At 43.1% G+C, this 21192-nt stretch overlaps 1 protein-coding gene across 1 annotated transcript in view; it reads right to left on the reverse strand.

Annotated features, from left to right (window-relative positions):
- Window positions 1-19394: 19394 nt before the first annotated feature.
- Window positions 19395-21192, reverse strand: part of ALG10 (ALG10 alpha-1,2-glucosyltransferase) — a 34981-nt gene continuing 33183 nt past the window's right edge. Inside the window, exon 4 of the mRNA XM_082256809.1 lies at window positions 19395-20503. Coding sequence (XP_082112935.1) covers window positions 19457-20503 — 1047 coding nt within the window. The 3' untranslated portion in view covers window positions 19395-19456. The remainder of the gene's footprint in view (window positions 20504-21192) is intronic.

The following is a 21192-nucleotide window of genomic DNA, read 5'->3' on the forward strand; positions in this document are numbered from 1 at the left end:
CCCTGGCATTCCCCATTATCCTTGTCCCTCATTTTGTATATATTTTGTATATAGTTAGTAGTTAGCACTTGGTTAGGTTTAAGTATTTTGCCACTGTGGTTTGTTCGGGTTTACAGTAAATGACTCTCACTTTAAAGATACTGTATATACATAGTTTGGTCCCAGTTTTCTTGTGTAGCTAGATACAGTATATCTGGTCTCCCAGCTGCTGATTCCTGACAGCTAGTTATTAGCATCCATCATTTTGCTTGGGTTCCAGTGCTAATAAGATACTTCTGTGATAGGATTGGTGCATGTATGGAATATGCTGTTCGCCTGATGTATTGCAGTTTGAAGTGAAAGGTATATGACACCCTATGACTTGGATTTGCTCCCAACCCATACTTCGGAGGTTAGTATATAGTCTCAATTACAGTGCTATCATACGCATTTTTTATTGGGTGTTAATTTCAGCTCAACACCATTTCACAGCTTATTGTGATAGCAGATATCAGAGGTTAAGGGTTATACTAGTGTAAGGCATAAGAGACTGGAGGCTAAACAAAAGACAGCTTTGGTTAAGCCATTTAGGTTGCTCAAATATAGTAGGAGTGGTGGTGATGGTAGATTGTTTTTCTTATTGCCCTTCATTCTGTATGTTGGTCCGTGAATGATTTAATTGTTACTGTATGCTTCAGACACCTGAATGATATGGGATTTTTACTTTCAGCTGCTTTGTATACCTGGAGTCATTTGACTACGGTCTTTGATACTGCTCTGGGCTTGTGCTGTGGCTGGTGTTCCTCTTGGCCTCCCCACAATCTAGGAGTCCATAATGCTGTCTCCTGGCCTGCTTTGGATGTTTGTGTAAGTTTTTGTATTATTTATTTGTTTTGTTCTATTTCTTTTTTCCCCCCTTTTTTGTGCATATGGTCAGCCCCCTCCTCCTGTGGGATAGGTGGACCTTAATTTTGCTAGAAGCTTTGCTGGGTCTCCCAGCACAGTCTCAAGAGCATGGAGGAGATTCCAGGAGACAGGCAGTTACTCTAGGAGAGCTGGATAGGGCCGTAGAAGGTCCTTAACCCATCAAGGATTTTACTGCAAGACAAAAATCCAATTTTCTCTATCATTCATTGACGGACGCAGTCTCTGTTCTTCATAACAGTAGGGATGTCCCAAAGCAGTGCCATAAACATGAGGGGTGGGAACAGCAGAAAATAATTCCCCAAGGCTGAACCATAGTCAACATAGGACTCATCAGAATAACAAGATGAGACCCACCTGAAAAAAAACATTAAACACCCTCAAGGGAGACTAAAACACCCTTAAACGGCAGCCTGCAAAACTTTGTGGTTAAAAGGAGGCATCTGCAGATGCCAGCACATCCACCTTCTAAAACTCTGTGAAAGTATGAACAGATGACCAGGTAGCTGCCTTGCAAACCTGAACCACAGATGCCTGAGAGCCCAAGTAGAATGCACCTTAACAGGGAAAGGAGGAACCTGACCCTTAATTGAATAAGCCTGCACAACCGTCTGTCTGATCCATCTGGAAATAGTCGCAACAGATGCAGGCAGCCCTTTCTTTGGTCCATCTGTGAGTACAAAGAGCAAATCTGACTTTTGAAAAGACTCAGTAGTCACCAAAATACACCCTAATTGCCCGAACCACATCCAAAGTATGCAGTACAAATTCCTTAGTATGTTTAGGCTTAGGACACAAGAAGTGTAGCACAATGTCATAATTTAGGTGGAAACTGGAAACCACCTTCAGGAGGAAGGACGGATCTGGACGTAGCACCACTTTATCCCTGTGAACCACCAGATAGGAAGTGCAACAGGACAACGCCGCCAGTTCCAACACACTGCGCAGAACACCTAGAAGGCCACCTTCTGGGATAAGGTGAGCAGGGGAATCTCCTGAATATTTTCAAAGGGTGGTTTCTGGAGAACCGACAGCACCAAATTAAGGTCCCAAGGTGGCAACATAGGTTGCACTGGCAGTGCCAAGTGTAGCAGCCCCTGGATAAAGTTATGTACTAGGGATAGGCTGGCTAATAGCCTTTGGAAGAAAATTTCCAAGGCCGAAACCTGACCCTTGATAGTACTCAAGGCCAATTTTTCTAGAAGTCGCTTTCCTCGCTTTAAGCAGAGTGGGAATCGCTGAAGCAGACAATCCCCTGTCCTTTAGCACTTGGCTTTCAACAGCCAAGCCGTCAAAGCCAGCGACTGTAAAGCAGGATGGAAGATTGGCCCTCGAGGCAGTAGATCCTCCCTGAGAGGAAGTCTCCAAGGAACATCTGCGACTAGCCTGACCAGGTCAGCGTACCAAGCTCGGCAAGGCCAGTCCAGGGCCACAAGGATGACCGGAATCCCTTCCGCCTCGATCCTGCAAAGAAGTTTTTGCAGCAACTTGAGAGGGAGAAAGGCATACATCAGCTGATACTGACCCCATGGAGCCACAAGCACGTCTTTGGCGTCTGCCAAAGGGACCCCGAGAGTGGGCCACAAAACCTTTGCACTTTCCTGTTTATCCGGTACTCCAAAAGATCTACTTCTGGAGTGCCCCAACGGAGGTACAACTGCTGGAACACCTCCGGATGAATTAAACATTCCCCTTGATCCAAGATCTGCCGACTGAGGTAATCCACCTGCCAATTTTCCACTCCTGGAATGTGAATGGCAGAGAGAGCTGGAACAAAGCGTTACACCCACCAAAGGATTCCTGCAACCTCCAAGGCTGCATGGAAACTTCTGGTGCCCCCTTGGTTATTGATATAAGCCATGGCCGTGGCATTGTCCGAATGAATGCGCACTGGACAGCCCTAAAAAAGGTACTCCATCCAGTGAACTAGGCAAAGCCTGATCGCTCTCAGCTCCAGAACATTGATCGGTAACCTGGATTCTTCCAGGGACCAGACCCCTTGCGCAGAAAGCTTGCCAAGAACAACTCCCCACCCGGACAGACTGGCATCCATGGTGACAGCTGTCCAATATAGGGGGGGGGGGGAGGAAGGATTTTTCTTGTTGGAGCATCAGAGACTGAAGCCAACATATTAGTGACCCCGTGGTCACCTAGCTCAACTGGATCTGGTTGTCCAGGGAATTTGGATCTTTGTTCCATTTGAGAAGGATTTCCTTCTGGAGGATTCTCGTGTGGAATTGAGTGAAAGGGACCGCCTCAAAAGGACGACACCATCAGTCCCAGAACTCTCAAACAAGTCTGAACAGACGCCCGTTTGCTGGACAGCAATAGCTGAATTGCAGCCTGGAGTTTTTGAAGTTTGTCCGGAGGAAGAAACACCTGGCTGACGATGAGTCCAAAGTCAGACCCAGATAATCCAGTCTCATGGAAGAGACCAGGGTTGACTTCTGAAGGTTCAGAATCCACCCGAACTTCTCCAGAGTTCTTACGGTGACCACCAAGTTTGTTACCAGCGCCATGGGAGACTGCACGGAAAAGCAGATTGTCCAGGTAATCCAGGACCGTTATCCCCCACAGACGTAACACCAGGACCTGGAGCCAACACCTTTGTGAAAACCCGAGGGGCAGAGGAGAGACCAAAGTGTAATGCCACAAACTGATAGTGATTTTCTCTCCTACGGCAAAACGCAGAAACCGTTGATGTCCTGCACATATTGGGATGTGAAGGTAGGCATCTTTGATGTCTATGGAGGCCAGAAAGTCCCCCTGATGTAGTGAAGCCACCACCGAGCGAATAGATTCCATCTTGAATTTTTGAACTCGCATGAAGCAATTCAATGCCTTTAGGTCCAGAACTGGACGCACCTTGCCTTCCTTCCTGGGGACCGTAAACAGGTTTGAGTAAAAACCCTATAAAAGAACCACAACTACAGTGCCTTGCAGTATATAGTGTATCCCCTTGGCATTTTTTGTGTTTTGTTGCCTCACAACCTGGAATTAACATGGATTGTTTGAGGATTTGCATCATTTAATTTACAGAACATGCCCACAACTTGAGATTTTTTTTTTTGTGAAGCAATCACAAATAGGACAAAATAACAGAAAAAGTCAATATGCATAACTATTCACACCCCTAAAGTCAATACTTTGTAGAGCCACCTTTTGCGGCAATCACAGCTCCAAGTCGCTTTGGATAAGTCTCTTTGAGCTTGCCACATCTTACCACTGGGATTTTTACCAATTCCTCCTTGCAAAACTGCTCCAGCTCCTTCAAGTTAGATGGTTTGTGCTTGTGAACAAGGCTGCTGAAAAACATCCCCACAGCATGATGCTGCCACCACCATGTTTCACTGTGGGGATGGTGTTCTTTGGGTGATGTGATGTGTTGGGTTTGTGCCAGACATAGCGTTTTCCTTGATGGCCGAACAATTCAATTTTAGTCTCATCAGACCAGAGCACCTTCCTCCATACATTTTGGGAGTCACCCACATGCCTTTTTCGCAAACTCAAAACGTGCCATTTTGTTTTTTGCTGAAAGTAATGGCTTTCTTCTGGCCACTCTGCCATAAAGCCCAACTCTATGGAGCGTATGGCTTATTGTCCTCCTATGTACAGATACTCCAGTCTCTGCTGTGGAACTCTCCAGCTCCTCCAGGGTTACCTTAGGTCTCTGTGCTGCCTCTCTGATTAATGCCCTCCTTGCCTGGTCCATGAGTTTTGGTGGGTGGCCGTCTCTTGGCAGGTTTGCTGTTGTGCCATGTTCTTTCCATTTGGTTATGATTGAGGATCCCCACGAGCACCATCAAATCTTTTGTATATATTTTTTTTCTTTTATAACCTAACCCTGACTTGTACTTCTCAACAACATTGTCCCTTACTTGTTTGGAGAGTTCCTTGGTCTTCATGGCAGTATTTGGTTAGGGATGCCTGTTGCTTAGGTGTTGCAGCCTCTGGGGCCTTTCAAAAAAGGTGTGTATATGTAATGACAGATCATGTGACACTTAGATTGCACACAGGTGGACATCATTTCACTAATTATGTGACTTCTGAAGGTAATTGGTTTCACCAGAGCTTTATTTTATGGGCTTCATACCAAAGGGGGTGAATACATACACACATGGCAATTTTCTGTTTTCTATTTCTAAAAAATAGTTTTATGTATATATTTTTCTCATTTCACTTCACCAACTTAGACTATTGTGTTCTGATCCATCACATAAAATTCAGATTAACAAAACGTTGAACTTAAGGCTGTAATGTAATAAAATAGGTAAAAAGTCAAGGGGGTGAATACTTTTGCAAGGCAATGTATTACTCCTTATCGTAACAGGTCCTGTACCGCGCCAAAGAGACCCTGTAAGCGATCTGGGGACAGTCGCACATTGGAAGGGAAGAACCTTACCGGAGGAACAGATCAAAAGTGGATCTTGAAACCGGACCGTATGACCTCGTAGACCCACTTGTCTTGGATCCGGGATAGCCCCAGGTCCGGAAACCGGCAAAGACGTCCCCCCCACACCAGATACAGGTGAGGGCGCACCTTCAGGCCAAAGGGGTCTTATCCGCAGGTCTGGAGAAACCCGATTTCTGTTTGCCAGACCAGGGTCGATTGGAACCACCCGAGGGGGGCCTGATCCCTTATCGATCCTGAGGGAAGAAAAAAACTGTGTACGCTAAGAGGGACCCCTCTACAATGAGGGTCCTCACTCTTGTTAGCCTATGGGAGAAAGGTACTCTTACCCCCTGTAAGACCTTTACTAATGTCATCAAGGGTAGCCCCAAATAGGCGATCTCCTTGAAAAGGGAGATCAGTCAAGGCCTTCTTAGAGGTCTGATCAGCAGACCAGCATTTTAGCCAAAGTATACGCCGTAGGACCACTGCCGAAACCAACAGTCGGGTCACTAGAGGAGCTGCATCCAGCAAGGCATCGCAAATAAATTGCAGCCCCTGAACCAACTGGTCTGTCAGCTCTGCAAGCGCAGGGGGAAGTTGTACCCCCTCCAGGTCAGTAAGATAGCCCATTCAGTCAAAGTTTGTGAAAAAAGGGCAATAGTAAACACCGGTCTCAGTGCGGACCCCGCCATGGAGTACATATTGCAGGCCACAGACTCAGACTTTCTATCCTCTGGATCCTTAAAGAATGGGGAATCCGCCACCATAGGTGGCACCAGTTCACTTTTTAATAAGAGACTCCTCAAAGGGGTAGCGCCTAGCAATCTGCTTAGGGACCCCAGGTGGATGCTTGGGGCGGTCCCACTCTTTTTACCATATTGTCAAAATACCTCGCTCTGGATGGCTTGTGAGTGCCAAACGTAACATGCGCCTCAGTCGCAGCTGCGTCCTCCATTTATAGGGTCTCACGCACAGATATAACCAATGTGTCCACCAGCGCCTTTTTTTTTGCATGGTGGCGGAGCGAGAAGGGTCATCCTCACTGTCAGAGGAGACAGGGCATGAGGGAGTAGGCCCCGCAGGGAGACCCACATCTGCGGTGGCTTAATCAGAGTCAGAATCTGACATCAGATGAGTCAGGGGTAGTCAGGGGGCTTTTTTTGGCACTTCACCCCTTACAGGCCACCTCCACCCGGGACACAAAGGATTCCAGGACCGCTGACCGTGCATCTATGGATGGCTGGGATCCAGAAAGCCATGCGGCCTCCGAGAGAGGGTCAGATGGGGAAACGTGTTCCACAGAGTCCATGTCGCAGCAGATGAAACCCCGCTGAAAAATTTGGGGGAAAAAAAAAAACTTTTTTTTTTTAACTTTACACCACGCTATAGCACCCTCAAAAAGGTCAGGCACAAAAGCACTGGGGAAAAAAAAAAAAAAAAAAAAAAAAACTTTTGCCAGGACCAGAGATCCCAGCAAGGAACCAGTTCCTTACTCCTGACTAGGCAGAATAAAACGGACATCATATAGCAGAGAGAGGGAGTAAACCTCCTGGGACTGCCCATAGGCCTAGCCAGAACTTTTTTACTGCCAACTGTCCTACTCCTGTAGGGGGGCAGTATAAACCTACTGTTATGAAGACTGAGACTATGTCCGTCAATGAACGATAGAGAAATATCATGATCAGTGTTGAAAATGGACAGATACCTCAGGATAAATGATTAAAACATCTTTCTCTTTACTTGACTTCAATTTGTGTCTCTGCTATTACATACACTGTGCTGTCAAGCCTGTTGTCTCCAGTCTCTTGTAATTACCAGGAAAGACACATAGGGCAGACTATGTGTGTCTGTCCTCTTCAGAAGAGTCACATGCACTTGTTCTCTTAATTGAGTCCAAGGCTCCGCTAAGCGCATGACCAAAAACACTGAAACATTGAGACATTAGCAAGCCACCACCAAGGACCTGCAAAAGGAATGCGTCTTTTTGTGTGCTGCAAAAATGCACACTATTTGTTTATGCTCCCACATTGCAAAAATGTGAATGTAGCCTGAATGTCAGCTGTAAGGGGTCCAGAAATTTAGGAGGATTTCTCTGGATATCCGCTCTGCAGTTACGTCAAATACCTCTATATCACAGTTCTACTACATATGGTTGCAAAGTAAGTCTCATTACCTCTTCCTCATACAGTCTTAATGGCACCTCCCAGAACAGTTCTTATTAATCTCTCCTCTCAAGGTAGCCAGCTTTTCCATCACCCCTACCTCCTGAATGGCAGAAGGATGCAGGGAAAAAGGTTAGATTGCAGAAGAATTCAGTGTCACCGAGATATGTGATGCTTAATTGAAGTTGGGCCCATCACTACAGTTCCCACAGTCTATCGCTGCCAAGTTCTTATAATGAAATACATGTGATATTTACAAAATTCCCTAAAACCTACATAATTGGAAGGATCAGGTCTACCTCCTTTACCATCCTACATGCACTACTTATTTGTATTTAAGCAGATGTGCACTTAAATGACCTGCATATGGGTTCTTGCAAAGGAATTGTCAAATAGTAATTTGTTACTATGAAACAGTGGAGACAATTAGAACTTACTAGCTAACCTCATAGGTAATTTTTGCAGGGACACGTTAAGTGTGTTCCTATGCCGCAAAGCTGGTCACTTCAAGAAATTTTTAGGAATAGTTTATCTACACCTGCTGCTATGTCCAATCGTAAAAAAAAAAAAATAATAATAAATAAATAAATACAGTGAAACGGAATATCAGAATTAAAAGCAGTAAATATAAAGTTTTACTGTAGCCATCTGCAACAAACTGGACACTAGCATCCTAAATTAAGTGTTATATCTGACATTTCTTTTGTTTTCATTTGTCAGCTCGTCTCCAAAACATAGACATTTCACTCAATCTAGACTGCTTTGCATTTCAGTGCCCTTTAGATTTAGAAGATTCAATCTCTAAGCTTGACGAGCACTCACTCCAAGCACAGCATCAAGGATGTCTGTGAAGGTTGCATTCAGCCACATCCAGACTATTACAGATGCAATTACGTCCTCTCCCTGTCCAAACTGTCTGATTTCTGTCACCAACATGGCAACCTGACATCTAGGATTCCTCGCTTATGCGTTTGGGAAAATTAAACATTTCCTTCAAACGTTATTTATGCATTGTTGGAGAACTGAAACAAACAGTCAGGCAGATGTGACTGCACAGATTAAAGCATTTGCAAGGCATTTACCCAATCCAGACAGCACATCAGCCTGTTGGGGAAACTAATCTAAACAGAGGAATTATGCAGTACTTTGTTTTCAAATAATTGCAGTTATAATAGACAAAACACACTACATCCCTGCATCAGAAGCGCAACATATATTTGTGATATGCAAAATATAAACAGTACAAATTCAATATAAATTTGATGAAAACCCTAGTATAAAAGGTCAGTGACTTATAATGAAATCTAGGACACATAGCATCCGTGTTCACATTAAGTGCACTCAATTAACAGAGGTAAGTATTCCAGGGCTAAAAGGTTCATTGAGATGCTAACAGGGCATTTAATTGGGCACAAGCTGTAGTAGGCTCAAAGTCAAGACCATTCAAATGATAATTGTAGGGAAAATTGCTTCCAGCATTAAAACCAGGTTACCAAATGTACACTTTTTCAGTAGTTAGAATCCTCTGGGATTGCATTCAATAGCAACTTTCCTTAGTTAAAGCGGTAGTATCCCGCTTTTTGACACTTTTACCTACAGGTAAGCCTATAATAAGGCTTACCTGTAGGTACAAATAATATCTCCTAAACCGGCACGGTTTAGGAGATATTTACAGTGCATGCAGCCGCTCGCGCGAGCGGCGCATGCGCTCTGAAGGTCCGGGGGGACCTTCAATTAAGTTGCCGGGAGCTTGCCGGAAAAATCACTCCCGCGCGCATGCGCGGGAGTGACGTCATCGCGTCTCCGGCCAATCATCGCGCCGGAGCCGTCTCTTCCGGCCAATCAGCGCGCCGGAGCCGTTGAACCCGGAAGAGACGACGAGGGATCATGGCAGTGCCCGCAGCGATGTCCGGGGGTCCGTGTCGGGGCTTCGTTTTAAGGTAAGTTACACATAATGGGCTAGTATGCGATGCATACTAGCTCATTATGCCTTTGTCTTGCAGGTTTTTTTTTTTTTTTTTTTATAGGTTTTACAACCGCTTTAACCACTAGATTTCATTTAAAAAAAAATGCACAGCCTAACCAGTTTATGAAAGCTTTATTTTATTAATACAAAAATATATCTGTACATATTAACAGTTCACAAAGTAACAATGAAATGCATTTGATTCCTTATAACTCAAAATGGACATGAAAACACATTGAAAATGACTTGAATGATGTGATCTCACATGGGAAGACTGACACCTAGTGTTCAATATAAAAACCACAATGGATTTTTTATTTGCTACCCTAAAGTTCAACATTTCTAAACAAAATATGTTCTAACAAGAATACAAAAAAAAACAAAACACTATTTTCAGGAAACAAAACAACTCAGTTCTTTACAAATAACCTATGCCACCTGGATCTAGATTTGCTTCATACCAAGTAAAAATAACGCTACCCGCTTTTTTTTTTTTTTTTTGCCGTAAAGTACAGAATTACAGGAACCTTTTTATCAGTTTAAAAAATATATGATTTACAAATCACATTTACACAGTAGGGTTTACATGTCTAACTTCACTAACAAATGTTGCATCTATTACTCAGATGATTATTTCCAAAAAAAAAAAAAAAAAGGCTGTAGAAAGACTAGCATAAAAAAAAAATAATAATTTAGGAAAAATAGTGAATTTAGTCTATGCTACCAACTTCCTCCCATTACTGTATGCATCAGGAAAATATATGAAATATTAAAGTTTATTCAACACAATTCTGCAATGAAACAAAAACAGATAAAATCAAGAAGCCCTTCTTTGAGATGTTTGGATAACCTAAATCATGGTCACCCAAGTCATTATATACTGTATATACTGGTATTCCCCAATGTGCTCTGCTGAAGTCCAGGTCTACCCAAAATCTAACACACTCTGCCCAGTGTAAAGCTTTTCTTTACCTGGTTAAGCCAGTTCTATTCACCTGAATCCCCCCCCATCAAGGTCGTTGGCTGACCCCATTTCTTCCTGCGGGGACTGATAATCCAGTACTATTTGTTAACCCTGATTGCCTGGTCCTCTTCGCTCCAATCGGTCGATGTCCTCTGTCTTCATGATCCTAAGAGGACCCCTACGCTGGTTGGCCTCTGCTGCCCGGTCCTGAATGAGCACATGACCACGGTTTAAAGTGTCACTAAACCCACACCTTAAAAAAAAAAAACTGTCAATAAATGCTGTATTACATGCTGTTCATACTCAGTCACCATGGGATTAGTTTTCCGTATAATTCATTTCTCTGATGTTTATTGACAGACACAGCTTCCCGATCTTCTTAACCATTGGGCTATACCGCCCCCTACAGGAGTAGGACACAAGGCAGAGAAAAACTCTGGCTAAACCTATGGGCAGTCCCAGGGGATATATTCGCTCTCTCTGCTATAGGTACTCAAGTTTTGTTACAAGCAGTGTCAGAAGAATTACAACTCCACAAAGGGGTGAGTGCCGTGTCCGTCAAAGAACATCAGGGAAATGGATTTTATGGCTAGTCAAAAATGTAATTTCCTCTTTCGTATACTGACGGATACAGCTCCTGATCTTCTTAACCACTGGGATGTCCCAAAGCAGTGTTAAAACATGAGGAGTGGGAACAGCTAAAAAGAAACTCCCAAGGCTAAAACTATAGCCAACCAAAAACAACTGTAGCTCACCTGAAAAACACAATACACCCTCGAAAAGGACCAGTTCCTCTAAACAGCAGCCTGCAAAACCTTGTGGCCAAAGGAAGCATCCGCAGATGCCAACACATCAACTTAGAACTTTGTGAAAGTGTGCACCGACGACCAGGTGGCCGCCTTGCAAACCTGCGTCACCGACACTTGATGACGGTAGGCCCAGGAAGCACTGAGCACCCAAGTAGAGTGCACTTGAAAAAGAAAGGAGGAGCCTGACCCTTGATGGAATAGACCTGAATCACCGTCTGTCTGATCCATCTGACAGAGGAAGCAGACAACCCTTTCCGAAGCCCATCCGTAAGTACAAATAGTGAGTGATTTTTTAAAAAGACTGCTTTGCTGCCAGGTACACCATAATCGCCCACACCACATCCAAGGCATGCATAGCAATTTCCTTCAGATGTTTTGGCCTGGGACACAGGGAAGGCAACACAATGTCTTTCATTCAAATGAAAATCAGAGACAACCTGAGGAAGGGACGGACGGACAGGGGAAGGAACCACCTTATCACTGTGAACCACCAAGTAGGGTCAACAATAGTGTAATGCCCCCAAAGCCGTCACCCTGCGCGCAGAGGTGAAAGACCTTCAAAAAGTCCACCTTCTGGGACAGCGTAAGCAGGGGAATCTCCTAAAGATTCTCAAGAGGAGGCTTCTGGAGGACTGAGAGCACCAAATTGAGATCCCAGGCGGCAACAGAGACCACACTGGATGGGTCCATTGCCTAACTTTCTGAAGAAAGGTACGCACCAAGGAGTATGTGGCAAAGGGCCATTAAAAGACGACTGCTAAGGCCGACACCTGACCCTTGATAGTACTCAAGGCCAATTGCTGCTCAACCCTCCATTGAAGGAAGGTCAAGATCCGAGCCATTGAAAAAAAGAGCAAGGATAAATCCCAAGAGACTCACACCGCGCAATGTATGTCTTCCACATACGATGGTAGGTCTTCCAAGAAGTAGATTTCCTAGCTTTTAAGTTTTGGAATCACCAACTCAGACAAATCTCTATCCATCAGCATCTCTATCCATCAGCACCTGGCTTTCAATAGCCAAGCCATCAAAGCCAGTGACTAAAGCAGGATGGAAGATTGGCCACTGGGACAGCAGATCTTCCCTGAGAGGAAGCTTCCAAGGACATCGGCGACTAGCCACACCAGATCGGCATACCAAGCCCAGCGAGGCCAGTCCGGTGCCACCAAGATGACTGGAATCCCTTCTGCCTCGATCCTGTGTAGAAGTCTTGGCAGAAGCCTAAGAGGAGGGAAGGTGTAAATCAGACGATACTGACCAAACGGGGCCACCAGCGCATCCGTGGCATTTGCCAGAGGATCCTGTGACCGAGCCACAAACCTCGTCACATTTTTGTTGATCCGGGAAGCCAACAGATCCACCTCGGGGGTGGTCCAACTGAGACACAACTGATGATACACCTCCAGATTAAGGGACCACCCCCCTTGGTCCAACGCCTGCCGACTGAGGTAATCCGCCTGCCAGTTTTCCACCCCGGGAATGTGTACGGTGGAGAGGGCTGGAAGGAACCTTTCTGCCCACTTTAGCATGCCGGCTACCTCCAGAGCCGCCAGGGCACTTCTGCCCTCCTGGTAATTGACATAAGCAACGGCCGTGGCTTTGTCCGATGGAATGCGCACTGGACATCTCTGAAAACGATCCGTCCAGTGTTTGAGGCACAGTCTGATCGCTCGGGAGTCACAAGACATCGATCGGTAGTCTGGACCTCTTCCAGTGTCCAGACCCCCTGAGCAGAAATTTTGCAGAGGACGCCTTCCCAGGCGGACAGGCTGCCATCCGTGGTGACCATTGTTCAATACAAAGGGAGGAAGCATTTGCCCAGCAGAAGAGCAAAGCCACCATATCAGGGACTCTCATTCCCCAGCTCAGCCAGATTGGATTGTCCAAAGACTGCGGATACTTGTCCCATTTGGCCAGAATCTCCCTTGTAGGGACCTCATATGGAACTGTGCAAAAGGAACCGCCTCGAAGGTCGAAGGATAACGGCACAAACTTATAATGCTCCTCTCCTACGGCAAAGCAGAGGAAGCACTGGAGACTGGCACATATGGGAATATGAAGGTAAGCATCCCTGATGTCAATAGAGGCAAGTAAATCCCCCTGATGCAGGGATGCCGACACCGTGCAATTGACTCCATTCTGAACTTCTGCACCTGCACAAGGCAGTTCAGCGCCTTGAGGTCCTGTGCTTTTTGCCAGCCTGATGCTCAAAAAGCCACCTCCACCAGGGACATCAAGGACTCCAGGAGTGCCATTAGTGCATCGATGAATGGATCGGACCCAGGGGGCCCTGCAGCCTCAGAGAGGGGATCAGGTTGGGTGATGTGCTCCAAAGGCTACATGGGTCGCCAGGGGGACCCCACAAAAAAGTGTAAAAAACACTGCTAAGGGACAAACCCCACCGCTCTAGCAGCCCATCTAGTTGACAGCCACAGAGCACCAATTAATCCTCAGTAGAGAGGGAGAGGTCCCCACCAGACTCACCACCCTACAGAAACCAGGCACTTCAGCTAGCAGGAGAATCTCCACTGCATTAACGGAGATCAGAAAATTACATGATCCAGGAGTCAGCACCAGGAAATGAGGAGGAGCTCCCACCGCCGTAATAGCCGACCAGAGGGCTCCACTGTCATGGCCGACGCTATTTTCAATCGCAAACCGCCATACTACACAAAAACATGGCCACCGGGCATTAAGCATATAGGCTACAAGAAAGTGGCGGCCCCGTGCGGCACCAGGAGGGACCCCTATGCCTCAGAAAACTACACAGACACGGATACAGCCCCCCCCACAGCTGATGTCCCCCAGTCGCTGGCGGCGCACCCCCCCCTCATCCCCAGCACAGCACCCCGCCCCCACCCTAAGCGGTGGACCAGGCCACCCCACAGCCCCAGCATCAGTGAAGAAGGGGGGTAGATGGGAGGCAAGATGGCCCACAGAAACCACCAGACCGATGAGGAGGGTGCCTAACGGGAAGGAGGGGAACCCAGGGGTCCGAAAGTCTCATGGAGTGGCCCATGTCCACCCCAAAACCCTCCAGGGAAAGAGAGGGGACAGTTACTTTACCAGGAACCAGGTGGGCACCGCTCCAGACAGAACCTCCTCTCCATCTAAATGGGGCTGTCGGCCAGGAGTAACGCTGCGACTCGGTCGGGGACCAGGTCTTATGCGACATCGCGAGGCGTTTAACCACTGGATATAAATTATCCAGCCCTTCCCCAAGCCTGGCACTTGATTGTAGATCTCACAGGAAACAAAAAAATAGCTAAAAGAAAAAATTGCCAGGACCAGAGATCTTAGCAAGGAACTAGGTCTTTACTCCTGACTAGGCAGAAAAATAACTGAATACCTATAGCAGAGAGAGGGAGTATAACACCTGGGACTGCCCAAAGTCATAGCCAGAGCTTTTTTCTGCCTAGTGTCCTACTCCTGTAGGGGGCAGTATACCCCAATGGTTAAGAAAATCAGGAGCGGTGTCCATCAATGAAGAGAAACCTGCTTTATCCCGCTGTTCTCTAGCTCCATCTTCTGTCCATGTCCCCAATAAAGCTGGGGATTTTACAGAGCAATGCTGAGAGCTCTGCACATGCTCAGTTTTATGGGAGTTTCTATGCTAAGCATTTCCACTCTATCATATCTGAGCAGCCCATGTGACTATAGAATCATATGCGGGCGTATACACAGTGGTAAATGACAGCCCACTCCCTTCCACCTCCTCCATGCCCACTAACCAACTAAACACAATGGGGATGTGATGTTACATCTTGATTGATGGAGGCTTCACCTCCCTCTTATTCTAAGACAGGAGCTGGAGTGACATGACACAGCTTGTAACTGGTATAAATTCGCCCACATCATGTTATTGTCAAATAATAATTAAGATTTGATTTCAAATATATATTTGTATGATTATTTAAAACAGGGTATAAATAAATATTTTATACTTTTTATCACAAAAGGCTGTTTTTTTTTTTATTTCCATTTCAAACATGTGACTAGTGACAGAGGAACAGAAGCTCCTCCTGCTACTTTTCCCTACAGACAGGCTGGGAAAGAGCGTAGTCATGTGACAGCTGTATATCGATTGGGGAAAAGGTTACTTAGATTTTTTATTAAAAGAATTACAGTGCCATCATCCAGAAAGGGAAGGGATAATGTCCCTTGTGTGCGTTTGGTATCACTAAGTTTTTTTTTTTTTCCCTTTAATTTTTTCTCTCTTTTTTTTTAACCAAACTATCAGATAGAGGGAGGTGGGAGGGAGGGAGGGGGGGATACCTTTCACCTGGACATTTTTAGCTGAAGTTAGTAGTAGAAATATATCTTAAATGAATACATAAATTTAGAAATCACACAAATCAAATGTTCTAGGTTTTGAATAAACTTCATCTAAATATCTTATTCATAGTTTGTTGGTCTTTTAAAAATGTCATATATTAAAGTTACTGAAATAAGGTCTTTACAAATGATTTAAACACTGCCTGGGTAAAGACAGTTTTTTCCAAGTCAGTTGGTGACTCGATAACTCCTTTTAATATTCTTTATTTGGCTACATCATGTAAAACAGGATCAATGCATTGATCCAGTTTTACATAATGTAGCCAAATAAAGATTAAAAAGGAGTTATCGCATTTCCGGCTCAAATCTCTGCCTTGGATGTCTACTAGGGGAGTTGGATCCCCCAGTCTGAGCACCGAATCTCAGCAAGCACTATTCTGACGGTAGAGCTTGGGTATTTCTTGCTCGCATATGTTTTCTCCAAGTGTTGTAAACACTAAAAGACATCAGTGAAGCAGTTTGAAGCACAATTCTTCCCCAAAAAACGTCAAAACTTTTGATGCATTAACCCGCAGGTAAATCATTTATAGGGAGCAGGACGGCACAAGCTGGAGATTTTACAATTTGGGTCATTTTCAATCCAAGCTTTAACACCAAGCAGATTTAAACCAATAACAAAATCTAAATAGCTACATAATCAGCTTCATTATGAGACAAATTTTCATCCAAGTCTCAAAGCCAATATAATGAACAAACTAGAACAGTGAGTAAAAGTACAGTCAAAAAATGACTCGAGCTATCATGGGACACTATCAAATACTAACAACCTGTTAGTGTGGGCCAAAAAACACTTAACTCATACTGCTATAGACAAAAGAAAGCTCCATTTACAAGTAAATCAAAATCAATCGGAGAGGTTATGTGGGCAAACCGCTGCACGACAGGTTGATGAAACTTGTGTGTACTTCCAAAAACATGAAATGGCTTGTGTAGCAATGATATAGGTTTGTTTTAACAAAACAAAAAAAACAACACCTTTCACCACATGGCATCACCTCTTGAATCATCAACTGTAACACCCATAAACATGTTTGGAAACATTTGAAAAAGTTAAGATATTCTAATACACAATACTTACAAACTTAAAAAGTATCTATGCTCCATTTCTTTTTGTTTTGTCATTTTAAAATAGAATGGGTAAAGGTTAGAACTGCCATCAGGTTTTACAGCTATCTGGGGCTTCATTAGAAAGATTTACCCTCACTTCCTCTTCTGGGAATGACATTTTACAACACAAGAAGTTGTGCTCTACTGATAATATAAAACTTATAAAGCTTGCCCTGCATTTACTGGAGAATGGCACACTGACCCATTAATCAAATGGTCTACAATAAGACTTGTCTGTGTTGCTTCATTATCTGACAAAACCATTTTTTTTTCATAAAATGGGGAAGAGTTGGCTTTTCAGTTGGGGGTTTTATCCCCAACTGATCAACTGCTATTATATTCAATACAGCTAAGAAGAGTGCATTTAGATAACAGTCATTGTAAATGACTATTGAACTAGGTTGATACTGTTGTATGGTCAGAGCCCTGATATCATTTACATTTCCCTCTCACACAATATACATTCTGGAGGTATCTAGTGTTCTGGTCCATTTTTTTTTTTAGATACCACTACATACACACACACATATTATATATATATACACACACACATATACACATATACACATACATACATACATACACACACACAGTTGTGTTCAAAATTATTCAACCCCCAATGCTGTAAAGGGTTTTAGGGAATTTAGTGTACATTTGTAATTGTATTCGGAATGAAATCCTACAAGGACTTCTTAAAGAACCATATGCAACTAAAATGACATCAATTGGTTTTGTAATACAGTAGTAAATGTTTCTTTTGTGAATTCTTCATTGACACAATTATTCAACCCCTTAAAGACTACCACTCTGAAGAACAAAGGTTCATTGAAGTGTTTTCAATCAGGTATTAAAAACACCTGTGGATGTCAGGGAGCAGCAATAAAGCCTAATAAGCACCAATTAGGCAGCTTTAAAATGACTGTGATACTCAGCTCCTTCTAGACATTTACTGGTGTGGTTACAAACATGGTGAAGTCAAGAGAATGGTCCAGGAAGACAAGAGAAGAGGTGATTACTCTTCACAGGAAGGGCAATGGCTATAAGAAGATTGCAAAAGATGTTAAACATACCAAGAGACACCATAGGAAGCATAATTCGCAAATTCAAGGCAAAGGGCACTGTTGAAACGCTACCTGGTCGTGGCAGAAAGAAGATGATGACTTCGACTGCTGTGCGCTACCTGAAGCGTAGAGTGGAGAAAAGTCCCCGTGTGACTGCTGAGGAACTGAGAAAAGATTTGTCAGATGTGGGTACTGAAGTTTCTGCTCAGACAATACGGCGCACACTGTATAATGAATGCCTCCATGCCAGAACTCCCAGGCGCACCCCCTTGCTGTCTCCAAAGAATAAGAAGAGTCGACTGCAGTATGCCAAAAGTCATGTGGACAAACCACAGAAGTTTTGGGATAGTGTTCTGTGGACTGATGAAACAAAATTAGAACTGTTTGGGCCCATGGATCAACGCTATGTTTGGAGGAGGAAGAACAAGGCCTATGAAGAAAAGAACACCTTGCCTACTGTGAAGCATGGCGGGGGTCAATCATGCTTTGGTGCTGTTTGCTTCTGCAGGTACAGGGAAGCTTCAGCGTGTGCAAGGTACCAGGAATTCTCTTCAGTACCAGGAGATATTGGATGACAATATGATGCAGTCCGTCACAAACTTAAGGCTTGGGAGACGTTGGACCTTTCAACAGGGCAATGATCCCAAGCATACCTCCAAGTCCACTAGAGCATGGTTGCAGATTAAAGGCTGGAACATTTTGGAGTGGCCATCACAGTCATCAGACTTAAATCCGATTGAGAACCTCTGGTGGGACTTAAAGAAAACAGTTGCAGTGCACAAGTCTAAGAATGTGACTGAACTGGAGGCTTTTGCCCATGACGAATGGGCGAAGATACCCGTAGATCGCTGCAAGACACTTGTGTCAAGCTATGCTTCACGTTTAAAAGCGGTTATAACTGTAAAAGGATGTTGTACTAAGATTGAATGTCACTTGTGGGTTGAATAAAACTGATAATGATGTGAGCACAGAAAAGACATTTGTGGTTATTTCATTATAAATGTTATGTTGTATTTGTCTGACCTACACGTGCCTCTTTGATTTAATTGTAAGCAGGATGACTGAATGATCAAAATCAATGTCAAACTGGCCAAAACAATCACTTTCAGTGGAGGGTGAATAATTTTGAACACAACTGTATATATATATATATATATATATATATATATATATATATATATATTATATACACACACACATACATATACACATATATATATATATATATATATATATATATATATATATATATATATATATATATATATATATATATATACACACACACACACACACACACACACACACACTATATATATTATATATATACACATACATACACACACACACACAACTCTATGGTCTTGCTGATAATGCAACCTGCTCTCCTGCCACAAATGTTCCTTTTTAATGTCTGTTCACACTTTAAACTCACACTTATTTACCTATTTAAACATAGAGCAAGAATAGTTACCCTTTATTGCATTGGGAGTCCCTGTTTATGTAGTTCCACATATGCATTTGTCAAGAGCGAGCCCACCTGGGTTTCTAGTTTTTCTAATTTTATTGCACCTATAAATTAGCATGGCTGCAGTGGCTCAATCAGTAGGTGGGGTTCACTATTTCTTTTTTTTTTTTTTTGTAAAGTATAAATCAATTTTAGCTCTTTTTAAATCCTTAATCAGAGCAAGTATTGTTAACTGCAATCAAAAGCGGTGTGAGATAATGCAGTTCCATTTGGTTTACCAGACAACATTTACCACATGAATCGTTGAGTGTCTTCACTATCAGGCCAATGAAAGGTTTGATTTAAAAACAAGTAGAATGTAAATACGTTGACAGTAACGTAGAGTAACAACTCTAGAAGTAGCTTGCCCACAGATGGAATTGGTGCATTTACTTTAAAGATAAGGTAGGGCAGGATAAAATACCGGAACTCTATTAGCTTCTGAGGAACAGTAGTACCAATTATACACACAAAGAACATTAGGAGCCATAGTATAGACTTGGACTTAAGAGCATCTACAAAGCTCCAAGCTGCAAAAAGATATCCAGGAACTAACAAATATCTGACCAATTCATGTCTCTGGAATATTTTTTTCCAAACGTAAAATGTGTAATGTCGATTATCAGCAATTAAGTATTTGTGAACATAAGTGAATTTCCATATTAAAAACAGGAACAGGCAGGCTGCTAATGTGTATAGAAAAGGATGTTTCCAAACAGACTTGAGAAAGTCTGCAATTTTCTGAGCTGAAATTAGGAGTGGAGAAGAAAATACCAATGTAAAAGCAAAAAAATAAAAGAGCTGGGGGAAATTCAAACAGGCCTCATGATTGCTTTTGTCACCTATCACTATGCCACCATTGATTCCAATGAAAACCAGGAATCCAAGAACTAAAGTAATGTAAGGCCAGGTTAACCTCAAGAGTGTCAGTATGTTCTTCGGATACAGAGAGTATTGGATGAGGAATTTTACAGCTGCTGCCACTTCTGAAAAATCACCTTTAGAGGAGACTTTTTCATCGGTCTTCTTCAGATGTGTCCTCCAAGCTTCTGTCACCTTTTCAGCTATAATATGTCCTGCACAAAAAATAATCCAGATGATGTTTGTCTGCCGAAAACAAAATGCACAAAGCCCTAGAAGAGCTGCGCTTTTATGATTACCATAGAGGCACATTAAATAAGTGAAAAGGACAAAAAATGTAGATCCTGCATCCGTGTAGTAGAGGAATGTGAAAAAATATAAAGTGGGAAATACATACAGTGTAAAGGTGAATAATATTCTCTTCACAACAGAAACCTGGAAAAAATGAAACCACATTTAAATGCTGTCCACCAGAGATGTTCATCTTCAGAAGAATGCTGTCTATACACACAAACTTAATAAGTTGGGACACACTGTAATCGCAACATAAAAACAGAATGCAATGATTTTTCACATCTCATCAACTCAAATAAAAAAAAAAAAAAAAAAAAAAATAGAAAAAAAAAAACAAACAAACATATCAAAAAGGTTTAAACTGAGAAAAAAAAAAACTTACCAAATGTTTTAACTGAGAAAACATAACATTTTAAGAAAAAAAAATAAAGGTCATTTTGAAAATCGATAACAGCAATAAGTCTCCAAAAAGTTGGGAGAGGGCGATAAAAAGCTGGAAAAAGTAAGTGATCCTAACAAGGAAGAGTTGGAAGAACATTTTGAAACCAGGTTTATTGCCAACAGGTCAGTAACATGACTGGGTATAACAAGAGCATTTTGGAGAGTGTCAGAAGTAAAGATGGGCAGAAGCTCACCAATCTGTAAAACGCTGCATCTAAAAATTGTCGAACAATTTCTGAATATTGTTCCTTAACATAAAATTGCAGACTTGAGATATGTAATCTACAGTACATATAACTAGAGATTTCGGCTGCCGAAACATATCAGCCGAAAATTGTGTTTGACATTTGGGGAAAAAGGTGCCAATAATGCACGCACGCAATTTCGGT

This window comes from Pelophylax lessonae (genome assembly GCF_965119305.1).
Source record: "Pelophylax lessonae genome assembly, chromosome: 4".
In the NCBI taxonomy this organism is placed as follows: domain Eukaryota; kingdom Metazoa; phylum Chordata; class Amphibia; order Anura; family Ranidae; genus Pelophylax; species Pelophylax lessonae.